Source organism: Lagopus muta, chromosome 5 (assembly GCF_023343835.1).
Source record: "Lagopus muta isolate bLagMut1 chromosome 5, bLagMut1 primary, whole genome shotgun sequence".
In the NCBI taxonomy this organism is placed as follows: Eukaryota; Metazoa; Chordata; class Aves; order Galliformes; family Phasianidae; genus Lagopus; species Lagopus muta.
In genome coordinates, this window is record NC_064437.1 from 8,104,908 (window position 1) to 8,126,500 (window position 21,593).

Sequence of the window (21,593 nt, forward strand, 5' to 3'; positions counted from 1 at the left end):
GCTCGGCCGTTGGGCGGCGCCCAGCGCCGTGCGCCGCTCTCTCCTTACAACTCAGCGTGCAGCGTACACCGGCTCACCGCCCCCGCGCCTTGAGGCAGACAGCCGGGATGGGGCGGGCCGCCTCGCTTCTTAGGATCCGGCTCCGCTCCTCTAGGCCCGGCCCAGTGATGGCAGCGCCCTTGCTGCTATAGCAACGCCGTCGCGCCGGACTACGCATGCGCGCACTCCGCCTCCTTGGACCGTTTATTAGAATGGGGCCGTTTTTAAACCCCCCTGCGCGCGCTGGCAGTTCGTTCCCCGGGGTGTGCTCCGATTGGTAGAGGGAGTCATCACTGCTGCACGCCGATTGGCTCGGAGTGAACAGCGGGGGCGGGAGCACGTCTCGTTGTGCCTCGTGATTGGCTGGTGGTAGTTGGCGGCGCGGAGCGAGGGGTTTGTGCGAACGGCGGGAGGCGAGGCGGGCAGCGGAGCGTCGTCTGTGGGTGTGTGGCCTCGGGGCCGCTTTTGGATCTCTCTGGCTCCCGGCTGGGACGGGCCGGCACCGCGTCCGTGAGGCAGCCGCTCCCATGGAGCCCGTTCCGCCTGGAGCAGAGCCGAGGTAACTATTGAGGGGGAGTCCGCTCAGCTCTTCCTTGAGAGCGGCGGGGATTCCACGGGAATCAGTTAAGGGTGAGGTAGGGGAGCTGCTGCCAGAGCTGTCCTAAAGCGATGGAAGCTCCTTCCTGAGGCAGCAGCTGGGCCGGGCTTGAGATTTCCAGTGCCTCCCAAGGAAGTTTTGTTAGTTTGTTAAACAGCAGTGAGATTCCTGCTGCAGGCCGTTGTTACGTCTGTGCTTTATATAAGGGTTAGTGTGGTCGGTTAGGCACCTGATAACAAGCGTATTGCTGCTCGTGTGAATCCGTTTGTGGTGCTTTCCTCGGCCTCTCTGAAGCAGGAGATCCAATCTCACTCCATATTGCTTAGTTCAACAACTGCTTTATTTCTGAAGCCTTCCACGTTTTAAATGGGCTTAATGCTGACTTTAAACGATAAGCCATGTAGGGGTTTAGAATTTGATCTAATATTAAGCTTGGCAAACTGTGATATTTGTGTTTGTGCACTCTGGGAGTTTCTAATCCTTTTCATTGCCCATGCTGTATCAAGCACAGCTTATTCGTGTATCCAGTAGGTTGTTTTTTCTTATTGAGTTACTTTTTGCTTCTCCCGACGAATGTTATTTGAAAACTTATTGAACTTAATATCTTACTTTCTTCTTTTCTGCCATCTTTTTTCCCAGGTTTGTTCCTGAAAGAATGGTCCCTTTCAGTTTCCCCCTGTCCAAGTATGCACTTTGGGACCCAGTTCCCATGGGTGATGTCATTGGTTCACATCTTGCCTATTACAGGTAAGGATAGCCTTTTTTTTAAGGTAGCTAACAGGTAAAATAAATTGTGATAGCAGCCCTTACACACAGGTCAGAGCAGCTTCCACATGTCCTTGCTACATAATGCTTCTTGATTTTACACATTCTGACAAAACTTAAAATGGATTACTTTTATTTTTTATGAGCACACTTCATTGTTGAGCAGGTAGAATATGCATCATCATTGCTATTTGTGCAAACCCGCAGCTTTACTTGGAACACTGAACTCTCTCCAACTCAAAATTGCTATGTTGAGCTAAATTATGCTGATATATTTACTAACCAAGCTTCCAAATTCCTTCCTTTTATTAATTGAGTAGTCATTTTATTTATCTAATTCTTTTCCTGACTTACATTTCTACATCACAGAGCCCACACCATTCCTCCTCCTATTAGAATCCCAATTAAATATTTTGCTAAAATGAGAGAACATGGGCTCAAAATTAGTTAAGCGTTGTGACCTGCTCTTTTGGTTTCTGAAACTCCTTGGAGGTTCTGTGTTTTGGTCTTAGTGTTTCTAACTGGTACTCCTGGTACTAAAATAATTCACTTGTTCATCTCTAGTTCTTGCAACAATGTTGCCCTCCAGCCTAAAAAGCTCTTCTCTCTCCTTGTTTAATCTCCCTGGAAAAAAGCTCTCCAAGGCTTGCTTGGCTAGTCAAGCAAACAACTGTTGAGGTGATCGTACAGTTGTGCTCCAGTTAAAATAGGTTATTCTTGAATATGGATCACTGGGATGTTGCACAGAATGTAAGAGAACATTTTAACAGTATTGTACAAAACACTAATTTTATCGCCTTGATGTAAAGAAGCAGCCTAAAGCCTTAAACATTTTCTACTCAGAAGATGATAAAAGTCAGGAAATTATTGCAGTAAGACGCACTGAAAGTAATTTAGGTCTTAAACCTGCTTATTGTCCCTCTAGAAATCCAAAGTTGTCTATGATGGAGAAACCCCTGCGTCTTGCCTATCGCCACGCTAAGCAGAGCGACAAAAGATCATTTGCCTGTTTTTTGCTGGGGACTCTCACAGTAGATGAAGGTAACTTTAAATATCAGGTACACAGACAGTAGTGGTCGAATAAGCCTTTATCAAGGAGCCTGAGTTGTTGCTCTTGGACGCTAACTGTATTTATTTTAAAGATGGGGAAGGCATAACACTAACAATAGACCGGTTTGATCCTGGTCGAGAAGTTGCCAGCGGATCGGGCAAGGTTCCAACTGCATCCCTTCCTGGAGACTTCTTGATTCCATGTACAGTTAATGCGTGGGGACCTTCTTCAGACAGCATTATAGTGCATAGTGCTGAAGACATCAGCTTGGCTTTCAAGGTAGGTGGCTGCTGGCAGACTTGAGATTTTTCGAACAGTGAACTGCCTTCTAGGTGGAAGATTGGACTGTGCACAGAGCTTGATTTCCAGCCCCACTGATTTAAAACAAACACAGAAGAGTAGTGGCTGAAGGAAGGCCGCTTAGTTGGTTATGTGAAATGAGCTGTTTGAAAGTCATTGAAAAGCATGTTGAAAAGTGCTGAAATCAGTAGTCTTCAGAGAAGTTTAAGGATTACACTCTTTAAATCTTGGACTAAATTCTTGCTGTGTGATCATAAATCTTCAGCTGCACTAACCCCCAAAATGAGCAGGGCGTCTGTGGTAGCAACAGACTTAAACAAGAAAGAGCATTTTTTTCTTTGAAACATATGAGTGAGTTCCAGTATTTACATGGCAGCTCATAAAACCATTGCTGGGCAAGTGACATGCAAGAAAACCTGTCAATTCTCTATAGACTAATACTTATATCTGAAATATGTCTCATCTGGACCCCATAGACAGATAGTCTAGTATATGCACCATCAATTTCATTAGTTATTTGTCTGTAGTCTTGTTGTGATACATGCATAAAATTACTTATATTTTATAGCACCAGTAATGTTTACTTTGCATCTAAATTTTCCTCAGGCTGATATGTCACGTGTTAGAATACAGATTTCTTGAAAACTGACAGCTCGTTTTGAGATTCTAGTTGCCTGTTATGATTTCATTAGTTTTCATACAATTCAAGTAGCCTTGGTTTTCTGAGCATAATATAAAGCAGTGCTAATATCTGTGTAGTTTAATTTCAAACACATTTTACATTATTATTCATTATATTCAGTATAACTAGGAGCTTTGGAAACATGACTTAATAGGTTTCACTTCTATAGTGCCTACTGTAGTGCTAGCTATAATGAATAATCTGAGTTTCCACTGTAATAAAAACTGAATTGTAGAAGTAAAATGAAGACAACTTTGTTCTTTAACTTCTTTCTCTTTTCCCTGCTTCTAGGATCTGCAGGACAGCCTGTGCAGTAAAGATTCACTGGATCTTTCTAAACTGCTCACTGTCAGAGCTCACATTGTTTTCACAGAGAACCTGGATAATCTAAATTTTAGTTTTCACTGGGCTTCTGTTACTGCAGCAAATATTTTGGAATACACACCAGTGAAGTCTGTCCCAATTATTCCCACAGCCCTAGCAAGGAATTTAAACAGCCCTATGAATATTGCACAAGTTCAAGGCACTTATAAGTGTGGGTAAGTAAAGGATAATGCTCAAGCTCCTTAATTGGCCAGCCAGTATGTTGTGTTCCTTAAAAAAGGGAGGTGGAGATTGTAGTGCTTTTCTTTTTAATGTAACAACTGACACCAAAAGGACAATTTCTAATACCTAGAAAAACATTATAAACAGGAAACAGAGTCAAGAAAAAAATCTTAGCTTGTTCAGTAGGATCTCTGGCTTTTGTCTTCAGGAGCACCTTCCTGCTGGGGCAGGCTGAGGTGTACATAATTAATTAACAAAACAACTATAAACAGCATTCAGTTGTGTAAACAATTCCACTGCTGGCCCTAAAATGAGCATCAGATAAATGTGGGAAAAAGCTTTTTCTGTTAATCATGCTTATAAAGATGATAGCCAGGAGTTGTCATTCTGATGGTAACTGTTTTAATAGGGTACAACAGGGAAATAATTTGAGGCAACTGAATGCTGTTTTAGTGTGAGTGACCTTGTGAATGCATTTCTGAAAGTTATTCTTTAAATTTACTATGACTTGCTGTTAAATTTATTATGACTTGTCCTTCTGGATTCATTGCTAGTGAAAGAATATTAAGCAAGGGTTGTGCTTGACAATTCTTTGATGCACAGGGCTTTGGTGAAAAGCTGTAGATATGGAAAAAGAGGTTTTTTTTTTTCCCAACCTTTTTTTCTTTTGGTACTTCATAAACTTTCATTTGTCTCTAGGATTTTTTTACTTACCAAATACTGAAAATAAAGAAATAAATCATCTTTGTTTCAGCTACCTTACTATGGACCAGACACGAAAGCTACTTTTGCTGCTTGAGTCTGATCCAAAGGCGTATGCTCTGCCATTAGTTGGAGTGTAAGTATCTGGCTCTTCTAGATTAATGCTCTTACTGATTTAAGAGGTATTTGATGGGATATGTAGTGAAAACTCAGTAATGTAATGATCTCTAATTAGATATTTCTTCTTTCTTTAGTTGGATGAGTGGAGTTACTCATATCTATAGTCCTCAAGTCTGGGCCTGTGGCCTGCGATATTTATTCAGTTCTTCAATTCAAGAAAGGCAAGTCACTTTTATCTACAAAACATAAATTACTGGCTACCTATCAGTGTGTCCTGCCCAGAAGGCATGGCAGCATGTGCTCTTTCAAGGGTATTTGAGAGAATATCTGATTGATGCTATATAGGAGTTGTGTCTGTCTGTTTTTGTTGTTGTTCCTGGTTTTGACTTATGCCTCACAAATCTTCTGGAAACTGATAAGCGTTAGCAAGCTGGGTTAAACATCCCAAAGACAGAAGAAGGTAAATATTAATATCATCAAGGTCACTTCATTTCTTTTTAAATAGGAATTGGCAGAAAGCATTTAAACAGAGGTGGGGTTTTAGTTTAGTTTTTGGAGTTTTCTTCTGTTTGACTTTTTGATATGTGGTTTTTCCCTGGTTGTATCTCACCATTTTCTTGTGCTCAGTCATACTTGCCTTTCAATTATTAAATGAAAACATATTTGGTGAACAGATGTTTGTAATTACTGAACAGACTTTTTCCTTAAGCAATTTAAATACACACAGATGCAGATAAGAGCCCAATTAGATGATTAGATTTGTGTAGCCAAGTTAGATGCTTGACTTTCATTAACTTTCTGTGATTTTTATCCTGGAAGTGAATTGAGTTGATTTGTTAAATCATGCAAAGAGAATTTACATCTGCAGACTAACTGCTTAATCTGTACATCATCCATCTTCAACTCTGAAGTTGTAAGAATCATTTTGAAGTTCTGTCTGAATGTGCTTTTCAAGCATCTGATTCTTACTGCTTTTCTCTATCACAAATAGAAATTAAAAGAAGAAAGTAGCATGGAAGTAGTCACACCATATCCTGGAAATGCAGATTGTTTTCTCTAAACTTGCTTGGACTTCTGTGTTAATGTTGACTGCTGTAAATTCACTATTTTCTACCTGTGTAATAAAAAAAAGACACCACACAAAAACCCTTGCTATAATTTTTCCTCAGAAATGTTTTTAACACTGAGTGTTTTTTGGATGCTGAGGAGTAACAAACATCACTTCTACAATGTTTTCTTCTATACAATGATTAAAGTCCTTCAGTAATTCAGTCAAAGTAGTAAGTGATCCCAAAGGAGATAGGAAGCAAAGAAGTTATTCCCACCATTTCTGTACTCTGCTTTGATTCTTACATATGGCATCAGTCACAAGGCTCTGTGCTCTGCCTATATATAGCTCAGTGCTCTCAAAATGCACTAAGTGACCAGTCTGATAAATTGTGTGATAACTTCTCCAATACATTGAGAAGCTAATGACCTTCTTCCTGTTTTGTTTTGTTTTTTTTTTTTAAGATGTGGGCTCTTTTCTATTTTAGGGTTTTCTCGGAATCTGGCAGTTTTCTTATTGTGCTCTATTCATTGACACACAAAGAACCAGAATTTTATGAATGTGGTCCTTGCAGAGGGCAGACTGAATTAGGGTTCCAGCTCTTAACTTGCAATGAAACAGTGCACCTCTTCAAAGTAAGTGGCTTGATTATTTACTGCATCACAGTAGTTAAAAAAAATCAATGTTAGTTGAAGTACTTAAAGGAGGCAAATAATGTGACCCAGATGAAACTGCACTGTTTGAAAATGACAGCTATTTAATGTTACTACTTTTATTTCTGTTTTGAGTGTTTTAATTGTGAGTTCAGCATGTATCAAAGCAAGAGAGAACCTCTAAAGTCAGCAGCACCTGCTGACTTTTCTAGTAGCATTTAAGAATTTGTTTTTTAAAATGCAGTGTGCTGTATTGAGCTTTGCTAGTGTGTTTTTTTTTTTTTTAAGTGACCTTTTGGCTTTATGAACAGAGATTGTTATTTCCTATGGCATTCCTTAATGTGGTGTGCTGTGCACATGCTGAAAACTTCTGTCAACTGCTGTGGGTGATGCATGTTTGTTTTCTGAGGAGCAAAGCCTAGCTAGTTGTGCTCTGTTCAGAGCTGAATGCAAAACAGCATTCAGTGGTTGGTAACTTGCAGAGCTCTTGCTGTGCTGCAGTAACAAAGCAGGAGAAATTTTTATCTTTGTGCAAGGTAACTTTCAGAAAGAATTTCATACAGCACCTGGGAAGTACTCAAAGGGCTTGAGGAAATCCTAGAAAATTTCTGTTCTTTAAATGTTTTCCTGGGAAAATGCAGAACCTGCAGTTGAACATTTGTTCATTGCATGCTCTGTAAAGAATCACACAAGGTAATGTGACCTGTGCTATGATGCTCTGCTCCTTCTCCAGAAAAAGCTTTCTGGAGACATCGAAGCCTTTAGTAACTGAGGCTTCCTTCTGCTGTTCCCAGCTGTGTGTGAACTGGTATAGGAACAGTTGTTGTTTCCTATGATGATGAAGGCTTGTGGAAGACTACCTAAGCAGTTACAGCAAGGAAGCATCTGCTCATGGCTATAATTAGGCCAACTTTTTAGTTTACAGAGTAGCAAGGGGAACAGTGTTGAACAGGAAAGGAAGCCTGCCTACTTGTAGTGGTGAAAGAATTGGGAATTGAAAGTGAAGAACAAGCAGCAAATACTCAGCTGCAATCTGCCTTGAAGCCATTTCTTTGGGAGCAGTATCTTGGTTATCAAAAGCTGACATTGGCATGCTTCACAAACACAAAAATCTTCATTTCAGAACGTTGAACCTTCAGACAAGAGCCCTATCCAGTTTGTGTTGAGTGCAGAGAAACAAAATGCAGAAGCAGAGTTCTTCAGCAGAATCTGCAAGAAACTTCCTACTAGAAGGTAAATCTTATACACAAAAATAAAATATCTATTGAATCAGATTTTATTTTTACATTTTCTGTCAGGCTAGCTCTGACTATAGTGATGATTTTGCATTAAAATCTGAATGGGCTTGTGTTTGTTCTTAGAGCTCACATTCAAGCAAGATGGTCAAACTCTTTCTCCATTGCTAGAGAAAGTACTAGTAATTCTATTCTTGATACTGATGGTTGTAATTTGTACATTAGATGTTTCTGAGGCCTCTTTACTGATGAAGCTTGGAGGCCTTTGGCTCAAATCTCTGAAATGTATTTACACTGGTAAAACTTTTTTCTTCTGACCTTTCAGAGCTGATAAGTTGGAACTTAAGGATTTTGGGAAACCTGACTTATCCATCAACTTTTTATCTAGAGCTGAAAGATGGCCCTTATTGTCTTGGTTCTTTAAACAATGCCACAATCTTTACTTTAGCACTTCCTATCTTCCTAACATAAATCAGTGCTTCTCTTTTAGAATGGCATTTAAAAGATGTATGTGTGGGGATGTGGAGAGAAGAGGATTAGTATATTTATTGTCCCAGAGCAGCATTTGTGTTTTCATTGTTTGGTCTTTGAGCTGTTTGCCTTATGAACTTTCTGGCTAACCAGGGAGACATACAACTGCTGATTCATAAGAAAAAATGATGCTGATATTTCACTGTAGACTGCAGTGAGAGATGTGAAGGTTTATATTACTGCTGCCCAATCTGACAAGCAGTTTTTAGTTTGACTAATGTTGTTTTAGCCCTCCTCATGGTTGTTCACCTGGTAAGCTGTCAGCAAGTGATCATGACTCCGGTGTAGAAGATGAGGATTTATCCCCAAGGCCAATTCCAAGTCCTCACCCAGTGAGTCAAGAGGTAACTAAGTAAATAATGTCTCTAGGCTTTTCAGATTCTAGAAGATGTGATAACTGAAGCAGCAAAGCTAATTGTAAGGGGATGAGAGCTTCATTCTCAAAATGCTAACAGAAACAGGACTGAAGTGTTCCAGAGAGTCCCAGCTCCTGTCTCTAGTCAGCCTGCTTTTGTGCTGAGATGATAGGCACTTCAATTCCTGCATATACTAGCATTTGGGAAAATATTATCTGCTATTTTATCTTGGTGGGTTTGTTTTGTTTTCTGTTTTTCTACTGAAGCACATATGAGCATAACATATTTGATAATCCACAAGGGTGGTGCTGTCTGCTGGGTCTAAGAGTAGTAAGAGGGGGAATGTCAGGTGGAGTGCAAGGCTACAAGGCTTTTGGTAGGTACAGCTGTTAAGCCATATGGAGACAGTACTTCAAGACTGGTCCTACAGCTTTTTCTGCTTTCTCTATGCCTGGACTCTCCAGTCATTAAAAAGGTATTCCTTCTATGGCTGTTTTGGAGCTGGTAACAGTCATACAGGTTTGAATGGAAACAATATCTTTGACAAGTACTAGGAAGTTCTGCTTGTGAAGTGCAGAAGTATTTTAGACAAAAATTAAACTTGCTTATGTAATTACCTTCAGGTTACCAGGATCTTTCCATCAGTTCCTGAACTGTCCCTTGTTTTGGATGGGAGCTTTGTGGAATCAGGACAATTGCCTAAGCCTGCAGGGACTTCAAATGCTAAAAGTTTTCCTCAAGCACCACATCAGTCTGTTAAAAAGAAATGCTACTTAGGATCTGTGTATTACCCCACCCAGTGCTCTGAAGACAAACAAAACTTTTCTGCTAATATGGGAGATCCTTCTTTGAGGCAATTGCCAAGCCATTTAAACCAGAAGATCCCAACTTCGAGGTCTTCCTGGGGAAAGCAGGCTGTAATACAGCAACAGTTGCACTGTAAGAAGTCTTGTCCGCAATCAAGAAGTAGTTCTGGATCATCTTCTCCTTCAACCCCTTGCAGTGGACCCTCCCCAGATACATCTGTGCATCAAACCAAAAGGCCACCACAAAGACTTGTACTAAATCCTGAGGGAGCTGCACAGCAGGGAGAACTTCTGGTTAGAAAAACATCGGTATCTGACTCCAGGCAGCTTCCTGCTGTTACACAGCCAGTCCTCTACAACTCCTCTACTTTTTCACTGCAGAGCTGCAGAAGACCACCAGAACTGCAGGTGCCAGTTCATGTTCTGCCTTGCTGTCCAGCCAGTGCATGCAGCTGTCAGTTTCCTGCTTCAGTCCAATGTAATTCAATGAACTCGTGGCAAGGAATTGGTGAAATGAACTCCAGGCATGGAACAGAAGTTCAATCAGAGATAGCTCAACAGAGCCCATGCACAGTGTTCCATCCGAATGCCATTTGTCCAAACATTTGCTGCAATTATACAACAAGTAGCCCTATAAGTATGGGATATCATGGGAAAATGGGGAGCTGTTCTCTTGAAAACAGCTTGTCACCTGGAATAAGACTGCCTTCAAGTGCAAGCCCCTCCAGTCCCCAGTGCTGTGGTGCTCACTCACCTTGTTTGCACACAGCAGGATCAGATAACGGGATGATGGGATTATCTCCAGATGCTTACAGGGTTCTTACAGAACAAGATAGGCAACTCAAATTACTTCAAGCTCAGGTTTGTTGAAATGGCTTCTTTCTCTTCTGCCCTCTTAGTGATTGTTTTGATACTTTCCCTGTCAAAGGAATAAACTAAACACTGAGCTTCATGAGGAAGAGAGCCTCTCACACCTGGTCCAGGTCTGGGGTTGGAATTAGCTCTGCTAGTTGATGTTACTTAAAACACACTTTTGATCCTTCCCTAGTTAAACTTTATGGGATTATAACAGTAAATGTAATGTGAGGGTTTTTCTTTCAGCAGACTAGTTTATAATGCAAACTGATAGGCCTTCTATATAGTTGTTTTTCAGTGTGTTTTTCTTTTTTTTCTTAAACAGTAAATTACTGTTTGTCAGTCTATACAGACTAGAGACTGGAATTAATGTAAACGTGCAGGTGAAGTACAGACTGCTCTCATGAGTTATTTTGTCCACCTTCAAGTCTGCAGCTTCCTGAGCTGTTGAAGTTCTTGCTTAAAAAATTTCAATTATTTGCACCAAATCTTCAGGATTCATCATGTGTTGGAGAATTGGGTTTTGCTACTCTCACTGAGTTTTATTTCAATACTGGGTTAAGTGCCTTCAAAATGCCCACCTCCTGAACTCCACTGCTAGCCCTGTGTTCTGCAGGGTGTGACTTGGGATTGACGAGCCAGGGTTTGGATTCTGCTGCTGGTGATGAATGATGGGAATAGAAAAAAAATCAGTGCAATCATAAGCAATATGGATTTCTCCTGCCTAAATTAGAAAGCTGAAATAGGCTGTAGATGTAGTTCCTGTGTGTAAAATCAAGCTCTCAAAGCATGAACTGTGCATCAGGGAAGGAAATCACTCCTCACTGTACGAATACATTGGAGCTGTGGACTAATCAACAAGCAGGGAGAAGATTTGAGTGCAGACTGCCTGCCTTGCTGTAATTTTATCATTTAAGTGCTTGTTTGTTGAATTTATAATTTCATACCAAGTTGTTTTGACATGATATACGGACAGCTGGCATATAAAATGCTTGGCTGGTGAATGATAGCTTTGCATATGGATAAAAGGGACAGAAAATACTTCCAACAAACAGGTTTTACTCAGGTTGTCTTGATGTAGTCCTGCAGGCGTGCACAAAACCTCTGATTTGGTAGCTCTGCCATCACACACTGCTGAGAATGGAATTGTTACGAGATTTCTGTGGCAGTGCATCCTGGATTTGAGTCCAGATCTTCAAGGGTACAAACTTAATTAGCTTCTACCTGTTATACTTTGTATTTCACTGTACAAATTACACCATTCTGATAACCGTTGCAGATCCAACGCTTATTGGAAGCCCAGGCTCGCCAGGCTTGTTCCTCTGAAGCAGCCACAGCTGGCAGTGCTCTGCAGCCTGAGAAGCAAGGGGAACCTGTTACTATGGAAACGCAGTCCTCAGCAGGCTTACCCCTGAGGAGAAGTGTGAGCATTGCTGTGAGCACAGGTAGAATGTCATTCTTCAAGGAAAAGCAGTCGTTGCTTCATGGATGTTTCTGTGATTTTGATTGTAAGAGAGGGGATGTACTGCAGAAATGCTGAGTGCTCACAAGCGTGCACCTCAACACCAACACCAGCTGAGTTCTCTGAGTGTTATTTGTGAGTTTAGGCTGCAGTGGCAGCAATTTCCATAACTTCCATCACTGGAAGAGTTATTTTTCTGATTGCTTTAGCAATGTCTTGTGGTTTTAATTGTTTAAAAAGAAAAAGTATTGAAAAAAGAAAACAGCCACTTTTTTTTTAATGCACTATTTTGAAAGGAAATGGCATTACCTTATCTGATTATCTTTAAATGTATTTATTGCTTACTGTGTTAGCTGTGACTCATACAGGTGTATGCATGAAGGAAGACCATTCTCTTTAGATCTAGCAAGTTTTGCATCTTGCTGTAAGGTTACATATTACTGTATTGGCTCCTGCTTAATCTATAGGAAAATATTATTTTGGTAATTTCAAGATGTCTCACTTGTTTTCATCAAGTGTGCTTAGTGAGCATATTTTTTAAAGTAGCACTCAGTGCTTTTGCAGCTCTTGGCTGTTCTAAACCTTAAATCACCTATAGAATGCCGAAAAAAACGAATGCAAGCAAGTAATTCCTCTAGCTTTACAATATCAAAAGATCTCAGAAGATACCAATGCTTTCCTAAATGGGTTAAATCTCTCTTCTCTTCTAGGTGCTAGCTTATTCTGGAATACATCCTCAGAAAAACAGGATGACACCACGCCACAGGGAAAGAAAGAGGATGCAGAGATTTCCAAGGAAGATATAAGCATTTCAATTAATGCTGAACAAGATGCAAGTAACACCAGCATTGCTTCTTCCTTAAAGGTTGTTGACATGCCCAGCTTCGTAGACAGCATTCGTCTTGTAGAAGAAGGAACTCATCAGAATGCTCTCCAGTAAGTAACTAACATATCTGGTGTTCCCATAAGCTGAACTGCCTTTCAGAAGTTACAACTCTTTGTAATTCTTTTTTTTTCAGGATTTATAAATGATCACCTGACTTCAGTTATGTTCTTCCTTTTGTTTTTTGATTATGTTTTGATCTGTGCAGCTGGCCAAAACACAGCTGTCTGTAGAGTTTGCATTTATCAGCCATGCACATTTAGCTGCTCACCTATCAGCAGCAGCTGATGGCAGAAGCCTTCAACCTGGAGAAGCAGGCGTAGTGCTGGCAGCATTCCCTTTCTCACCTCAACTCCTGAGCAGAAAGGGGACGTTGCTGCAACTACTTGTTTTCCTCTGCAGCATTCCAAACCTTTCCAGTTCTTGAGTGGCTTAAGTCAAAAAGTTTTTGGTTACATGACTGTCCTCTGAATTCCCCTACACCTAATTACCTTGTATGTGCAGGTGCCAACTTCACTGATATTTCACTATTTTTTAAGGTCAGATTCCTCATGTTACAGTAACTAATCTGTCTAATTTAGGAAGAAACTTCAAAAATATTTAGTTATCTACTACATCAGTGTTAGTTTTATGTGTGGAACAGCTCTGAATTTGGCACTGAATGCTCAGGGAGTATGCGCAAAAAACAAAGGAGGTGAAATATCCTTCCAGTTAGATTAGGTTTCTAAAATAACAATAATATTGGGAAAGATGGATTATAATGAAGGCAGAATTTAAATATTCATAGTTCTTGATTAGAATTTGATCTACAGGCTGTTACTACACTGCTACCATAGGAGTTGCTGGTACAAATAAATCTTTCAAATATCATATTTTAAAGAAAGTCTTCAGGTTCTCTTCGATTTGGATTCATAGACTTGTGAAACAGTTGTGCAAGGGTCTCATAATGAGGATATGCAGCATCGCTCAGATTCCTTTGAAGAGGAAGGAGGCACTTTTGGGAATGATGAATAATTGTTAATACACCAGTAACTGATAACCTGCATTGACTCTGGCACGTCGCGTGATTGAAATCTTATCGCTTTCAACGCAGGCAATTGATCGGTTGGGTTCTGAAATTGTGTTATCTTGCATCCCTCTCCTGAGGAGAGACAGGCAGGGGAAGGAGGGTCGCTTAACAACCTCTTTGGGATGATGGTACTATTGATGTATCTCATCTCAGAAGGTTTGTGAGATGCAAATGCCGGCTAGCGAGTGAGGATGCGTTGTCACTCATTCTAGAATATCTACCCCAGGGTTTTCAAATAAAAAGGGAAAGTTATTGTTTTTTCTTTCACAGTTGTTAGGGAGAAATATGTCAGCGGTGGGTTTGTTTTCAATTCACTCATATTCTGTGTGTACTGAATATGTATGTACTTGTAGCAGTGCCTTTGCGAAGTTCTTACGTGGGCCTTAAACTACCACAGCAACTCTGTTTTTTTGCTTTGGTTTAAAATAAAGAAATTGAGTAAATTATACTCATGGAAAACACATTACTCCCAAAGTGCCCATAAAAATACTGAAAACTCATTCCAGTTTTCTAGTGATTTGTGTATCTGCTGTAAGGTTAAGTGTCGTCATCGTGTTTTGACTAATACAGAGAAGCCAGTCTTTTGGAAAACCAGTGAGGCTGTTGTAAAGTTACTCTGCAAGCTGTTTCTTCAGACCTCAAAAGGCTCCTTGCTGTGTTTTTTTTCTTTCAAAGTCATAGGCAGAAAACAAATCAAGGAATGCTAGACCCTATTTTCAATACTCTATCTTCTCTTCTGGTGTTCACAACAGGACACCGGGAGCGATGCCTTTATCTTCAAGGAAACATCTAGTTATGTCACTGGTCTCTTTCAGGACCGGCAATGTCTCCCAAGCACTTGTTCACAGCTCGTCTTTGGAGGAAAGTGCTAGCATGTGCTTACAGGAAGAACCAACAGGGGGAGCCAGCAACCACGTGGTGCTAACAAGTGAGCAAAAGCTGGAGTCAGCCACCTCCGTGCTGCCCCGGCATCCATCAGAGGATCAGAAACTTTATCAGGATTTGCTGGTAATTAATTAAAGTCTGATATTCTACACTGCATGGAGGTAGCAACAACAAGATCACTAATACCACACTGCTGAAGCCACGGTGTGGTGTTAGCATCACAGAAAACTGCATGCAATTTTCAAGTTCATACGTTACGTGCTATGGAAAAGCTCTGAGTTTTCAGATCTTCCCTTTGAGGTTTAAATGGCCGTTCTTTACTTCACTCTTTTGTGCATATACAGGGTACCATCTACTGCCAAATTAATTATGTGGTTAGAAGTTGATATCAGTAGGTAGCTTTCCCCAGTTACCCTTTAGAATATCACAGTACTTTACCTTCAAGCCCTTTAAATGGAGGCTTTCATTTGGAACTGCGTTGCGTTTAAATTGAGAACAGGTGCTTACAGAAAACAAATGTAGGATAGTGCAGAGTTTTTCTACACTTCTGTGATGTTACTCAATTGTATCTAAGTTGAATATGAGTCTGGTGTATTTGTCAGAGTAGGTTGTTAGCTAGTTGTACATTGCAAAATAATTGCTTGAAACTAAAACAGAATTGTTTTATGGCAACTCCCACATGTCATGATTTTGGCAATGTGGGCTCTTACCCTGCTCTCTTTTTTTTCCTCTAGGGCCAAGTAAACCATCTCTTAAAGTCTTCAGAAGAACAAGATCACTTTCCTGTAAAAGCAGGATTTGTTAATGGTGATGATGCAAAGTATCAAAGTATCGATGATGGAACAGAAAGGGATTCAGGGACTGACACAGAAGTGGTGGATAAAGAGAGTGTGATTAGTGCTACACTCAAACAGCTGAGAAGTCTTGGAGTGACAATTGAGTCACCCAACAGAATGAAGAAAAATACACACAAAGTGGAGAATGCCAGGTAAAATACTGACTGTTTTGAGCAGTGATTTCTAGATCCTGCCACAAATGGGGATCAGGGACTGTATTTGCTGCCAGTGGGGATTATTTGGTCTGCATTTCCTACACAAAGATGAAACACTAGCTCATGCCATGGGTATTTCAGATAGGTGTGAGAGCTCTGTTAGCAAATTCAATTTAATGTAACACAAGCAGCTCTAGCCATTAGAGCTTCTGGTGATTCTTAAGTATTGTGTGTGGAAGCACATAATTCCTTAGGAAAAAAATGCTTGAGTAATTTCAGCCCTCTGGGCAATGTCAGAGTATTCCAGAGAGACACCATTTAAACTCGTAAGGCTGAACATTAAGCAGCAGTCACTAGATATTTTTATCACAACCTCTTAACCCCCATCTTGCATTTCACCAGTGTAAGTGAAACTGTTCTCAGAACTTCCACATATATTCAAAATGGCTTCTGTCCTAATCAGTGTAGATTGTGAATGCTTCGAATTGAAGTGGAGGGAGGCTGCAGTGGCTGGGCAGGGAAGATGCCTTGGTCAAACGAAAGAACAGAAGTAGAATCAAGCAGATTAGTGTGAGTCTTCAGCTCTATATTAAAAGCTGTTTCTAGTTGTACAGCCTCTAAGCTCTTTTCTCTCCATTTCACTTTAAGTTCATCGGATACTTTGACGTGTACAAGAAACTAGTATGGCAAACAAGTGAATGAACGTGCCTCTTACTGAAGGATGTCTTCAAAAACTAGAACCTTGGCATTGGGAAACATGAGATGTCCTTGATATCTCTGTTACTGGGTTTGCATCTTCTGTTGCAGTATGAATTTGGAATTAGATGCTAGCACCCAGAGCCCGAGAGTCAGAGGCATTTGGCTCCCCATTTAGCAATGAGAGTTGGGCAACAGCTCAATCAGCTGTGAACAGTCAGCTCTGAAATCTGCTGGAAGTTGGTTCTTCTCAACAAACAGGGCTGTGGTTGGCACTGAATCAGGAGGGAATATCACCAGTGTTCCAAGATACTGTTTAAATGCCATCAGTGTGACTAGCTGCAGAGATGCTCTTTAGTATATGCAGGATGTCTGGTCTCAGCACTGAGCTGTAATGTTCAGAAAGGAGGAGAAATCAATACAGTGAGCAAAATGATTTATCAGATCATTCTGTGAAATGCATACTTCTTTCCTTGTCAATCTAAACTAATTTTTTGATGCTTTCTTTCAGCATTTTAGCATGCATAAATCCTGAAGCGGTGGTTCCTGGACTGAATTACATGTCATTTGCCAACGTCAGCATGTGTGGTTTAACTCCTAATGTAGCTGATCTGAGCATGGAAGCAAATGCTATAGCACTCAAGTATCTCAGTGAAAATCAATTATCTAGGCTTTCTCTCAGTCGCTCGGGCCAAAATCCTTCTACTGATTTCTGTTTCCAAGACATCTTGCATTCAAATGTGGAAAAGAGCATGGTGGGTCTCAGCTGGATTTCACCCAACAATATGTCATTTGCAACCATGAAGTACATGAAACGGTATGGACTGATACAGGGAGGGGACAGCAGTGAAGATGAGGAGGAGCTGCATGTTCCAGATGGCAGTCATGGCACTGTCAAAGGTGAAAGCGTGCTGCACAAAAACCCTACCCCTCTGTTGGATGGCTTGAACCACAGGCCTGAATTCTCCAAAAGAACTGATGAAGGAACCCCCATTCATCTGGAAAGTCCCAGCAGAGAGTTGACCACTAATGCTCTTCTACCAGAATTGAACAGCCCTATATTAAGAAACATTACAAATGAAATTTTTCTTCCCAGAGCAGAACAAGTGAACGAGAACTCAGTTCAGATTTTAAAGGATTTGAAGTCAAAGCACAAACTGTTACCTGGGAAGGTTGAATTCACCGAACAACCTGGCAGGAAAGGTGGAGGAGATGTTCAGGTATTTGCTGGGAATCTGCATGCTCCAGCCCTTGGAACATTAAGCCAGTCAAACAGTGTGAATTCTGTTGGCACCATTCTTGATGTGAAGCAACTCAGGCAGCTGCCGAAGCTGTTCTGAGCGTCTCCCCAGTGAACTGGTAGATGCTGTTTCAAATCTAAAAGGGACCCCTTTGTGAAAGACGACAGGAAACCAAGGATTAAGTTATCTTTTATGAGGTCACTTTATTGTAGCGACATAAAGCATGCAAAACTGAGCTTTTGGTTCAGGTTGGTGACAGCCGCTTCCAGGTGTCTGCATCAGCACTGCTCAGCATGGAAGCATGTTTGCACTTTTTGTTTACAGTTAAACACAATTTTGAAGTATCTAAAAGGTGAATCGACTTGAACCCAAGATGTCCTCTTTGCTTAGCTGTAATAATGCTGCTTGTTTTCTATGTGCTTTTTAATTGACTTTTTTTTTTAAACAGTGACTTTTATTTGCTTGTGCCACCTGTGAAGCCATAGAGCCCGTGTGGCATTGCAGGAGCTAAAGCACTAACTTCCAGAAGCTTTGTTTGGATTGCTGTGTGGGGTTGTGTTGGTGGGCAGGGCCATGTAATCGTGGCTGTACTGTGCTTAAAGTTACCTTGATTTTGGGCAGGATGGCACATGTAACAGACTGTATCATGAGATCTTACAAGGAAATTGGAAAAACCAGCACTTTTATCATTCTTGTGATTTTATTCTGTATGTTTTCTATTTATTAAAACGGACATATTGCTCCTAGAGGCACAAGTTTTCATTACAGAAATAACAAATAAAGCTACCTTCAATTGTTTGTGGTATTTATGTATGAACTTGCCCCTTCCCTGTCATTGTATGGCGTGGCTCACGAAGTCACTGTCGCTTGGTATTCAGCAATTGCAATATTGGGTGGTGGGATAAGCAAAAATAAGGAAAAAAAAATTGTTTTACTTTTGTTCCTTATTAACATACAGATTAGTCTGTGAAAGCATTACAGTCTATTACTGAAATTGCTGTTACAGGATTATGGAAAAGGGCTGCTCCACAAGTAGAGGAATTCAGTTATCAATTAACTGTTCCCTTTCTGTTAACAGTTTGAGACCTGGTTGAATTTTTAGGTGTAGTGGACGTGTCTGTGCTTTCTTTTTTCCTGCTGCAAGTCCCAGGTGCTCAGTGCTGGCTCTGACAGCTCTGCTTCCTTTGGCAAGTCCTGCCTAAGGCCACAGCTCAACAAGCATCACTGTGGTGTAACACAGCTCCCTTCTGACCTCTTGGGCTTGGAAATGAGACAGCAGCAGTGGAAGTTGCAGTTTAGTCCAGTTCCCACCATCCATAACATCCAGCCAAAGCTGAATGACAGCAGAGCCATCTGTTTTCACCCTGGCTCTGCTACATCAACATGCTTTGAGCTTAAAACAAAGTTTGTTCAGGTCTGTGCTAATGATGGCATTGTCTCAACAGAAGTTCAGCCTCTGGTGCTGACCTTGTCTTTCCTGCTCACGGGGTGTTGAACTGGAAATTAAAGCAACCCACGCTAATGTCCCAGGTCTTTCCTGTTCAAATCCAAAGGGCTACAGTAACTCTGGGAGTTCGTGGTGGGTTTGAGCGTCTAGTAATTGCTGATTAATTGATTATACCAGCAAGAGTGTTTTCTAGCATCTACCACCTCCGAGGCCATTGTGAGCTAAAGAATTGGGAGAAATAAGCCACTTGCTATTTCAGAGCAAGGCTGGACTGCCTCTTTATGGAACAGAAAACAGCAGCTTGCATTAGGCTGTGTCAGAATTCCTTTCCTTGCAGCAGCCTCTGCCATCAATATGGATATTTGCTGCCTTTCAGGAGCCACTGCTTTCCTATGCTGGGAAGCAGGGAGCCTGGGCCGTGCTCAATCTGGTGGCTCAGATCCAGGCTTGCTGTCTGGCAGCCTGTTTTCTGCTGAAGTAGTCAAAAAATAGTTAATGTTTTTGGGCATTCCACTGGGATGAATGAGGCAATTCATACCTCTGAGCTATTGTTGTAGGGTTTTGTTCTTTGTTTCCTATTGTAAAATGTCTGGAAACACAGGAAGATGACAGTTGTATTGGTTAATATGTTGAAGACTTTCTTCAGATGCTTGAGGGCTAGAACCAAAGTGAAAACAAAGCCCAACTTCTTGCGGGATGAGGGTGTGGTATTGCACTGAGTTACACAAACCATGTCATGCTGATGGCAAATGGAGTGAGCTGTTAATTTACCAACCAACAAAACAAACCACCCTTCCCTAAAACTGCGTTTCCTTTCGCAATGTAGTGCTGAGCAACTGGAAGGCGCTGGGCTTTGGAGCTGTAACCAAACTCAAGCTGTGTTTTGTGGGGAGGGAGCAGCCCTGTTCAAGGCTTTGCAGTTCATGGAGTCACAGAACGGCCCGGGTAGGAAGGGACCTTATGGATCATCCAATTCCAACTCCATACTGCAGGCTGGTTGCCCCCCATCGCCACAGGCTGATGGCTGAATCAACTTGGGCTGGATGTCTCCAGAGATGGGGCACCCCCAGCTTATCTGGGCAGCCCCGTGCCCAGCGAGGGTCCCTCACAGCCACGTGGATGCAGCTCCCACCCCACCGGGGGGCTTCTGCTGGGGGCGCTCAGAAGATGCTCGCCTTCCTAATCTCCCCAGCCCAGCCCCGGCTGTTCTATCTTTAACACTTCCTGTTGGTTAGAGGAGCCGGCTTGAAAATGGTCGTGTTTCCTGGCTGGAGGCGCGGCGGAGCTCTCCAACGCGTCGTGACCGGCCCCGCCGCACGCACCCGCACACGCACTGCCGGCATCGTGAGCGCACAGCGACCCGGGGGGCGAACCTCTCCCACGGCCGCATCCAGAGAGGGAAGCTGAGAGGGGAAGGAGTGAAAGGAAGAATAACAGCTCCGGCATTTCCCTGCTCGAGCCCGTGTGCGTGCAGGTGGCGGGGACACAATAGCGACCCGCGAACCCCCCAGCGCATCGCCGTGGGCAGGTGCGGCCGCTCCGCCCTGCCCGTCCGCCCCTTTTCCCCCGGGATGGCACGATGGAGGTTCACTGTCCCGTAGAAGGGATCGAGGCCCTTTCCGATACCGGTCCAGCCTCGATCCCGGCCTCCCCGTGCCATTTCTTTTGTAATTTCGTTGATTTTCGAGGGATCGAAAATCGCTCTCTGCCGCCGTCTTTAGGGCAGATGGACGTAGAGATGACAAACGGCACCCTCTGCCATCCCTATCTCTCCCCGCTTCCTCCGCCGGGCAACGTGGGGAGATGCCCTCACGTCCCCCTACCCCCACCCTCATACCCCAAAGCCCGCACGGGGAAGGCCTGCACCGTCCCCATTCCCCCGTTCCCGTTCCCAGCTTCTCGTCCCCACGAGCCCCAGCCCCGACGGGGCGCGCTCCCAGCTCCGGCCCTTCCCCCCTTTCTCCCTTTTCCCCTTTTTCCTGCACGCTCTGCCGTAGGCTCGGCCTGAGCTCTCCCCAATTCTCCCGTCCCAAATTTCCCGAGGTCGAGCCGTGCCCGATCCCTCCCCATCCTCCAGTGAGGATGCTCAGCCACCCCAGTCGGGGCGCTAATAAAGGACGCCCGCACTGCAGCGGGGCACGAAGGCTGCGGATGGGGCCAGAGCAGCCCCACGCCCCTTCCCTCTCTCTTTCAGCATCCCCACCAATTTATTTTGGCTCATTAAATTTAATTAAGAATGGAGTATGTGCTCCAACAAAAAAAAAAAAAAAAAAAAAAATTAAAAAAAAAATAAAAAGGCACCCAGCAAAATGCAGGGGGCAATAATAACCTCTGAGAGGACTAAAATAAAGAATCGCCATTCAGACTCGGGCAGCACAGTGTAATATTTTATTACTCCTTTTTTTTTTTTTTTTTTTTTTTTTTTTTTTTTTTTTTTGCAGTGTCTTTTTAAGAGCATCTAAGCACACACACATAAAAAGCTAGAAGGCATTCCGGAGTTATTCCTATGCATATCCCTGCAATAATTTTCCGCTTTCCTTCGATAAAATTGCCAAATAATAATGAATCATTTCATAAATAATGGGTTTAGAAGCTTATCAGGGCAGGCGGGCCACTGCTGGGGCTTTATCTC

The 21,593-nt window shown here is 42.3% G+C and overlaps 1 protein-coding gene across 2 annotated transcripts; it reads left to right on the forward strand.

Annotated features, from left to right (window-relative positions):
- Positions 1-265: 265 nt before the first annotated feature.
- Positions 266-18,327, forward strand: STIL (STIL centriolar assembly protein). Of its 2 annotated transcripts, XM_048945820.1 has the most exons (16): positions 266-598; positions 1,277-1,384; positions 2,328-2,443; positions 2,545-2,732; positions 3,727-3,974; positions 4,736-4,819; positions 4,938-5,024; positions 6,339-6,486; positions 7,628-7,737; positions 8,500-8,614; positions 9,250-10,293; positions 11,567-11,732; positions 12,460-12,685; positions 14,517-14,709; positions 15,321-15,574; positions 16,785-18,327. In XM_048945820.1, exons 1-16 carry the CDS (start codon positions 567-569, stop codon positions 17,611-17,613), a joined length of 3,948 nt encoding a protein of 1,315 aa, XP_048801777.1. In that variant the 5' UTR covers positions 266-566; the 3' UTR covers positions 17,614-18,327. The 2 variants fall into 2 exon arrangements, with proteins under 2 accessions (XP_048801777.1, XP_048801779.1); XM_048945822.1 differs by lacking the exons at positions 266-598; positions 1,277-1,384; positions 2,328-2,443; positions 2,545-2,732; positions 3,727-3,974 and adding an exon at positions 4,290-4,435.
- The last annotated feature ends 3,266 nt before the right edge of the window (positions 18,328-21,593 follow it).

Coding starts and splice junctions, on each gene's coding strand:
- STIL (XM_048945820.1), top strand. CDS start 567: ATGGAGCCCGTTCCGCCTGGAGCAGAGCCGAG. Junction 6,487..7,627: donor AAACAGTGCACCTCTTCAAA/GTAAGTGGCTTG, acceptor TCTTCATTTCAG/AACGTTGAACCTTCAGACAA. Junction 12,686..14,516: donor ACTCATCAGAATGCTCTCCA/GTAAGTAACTAA, acceptor GGTCTCTTTCAG/GACCGGCAATGTCTCCCAAG.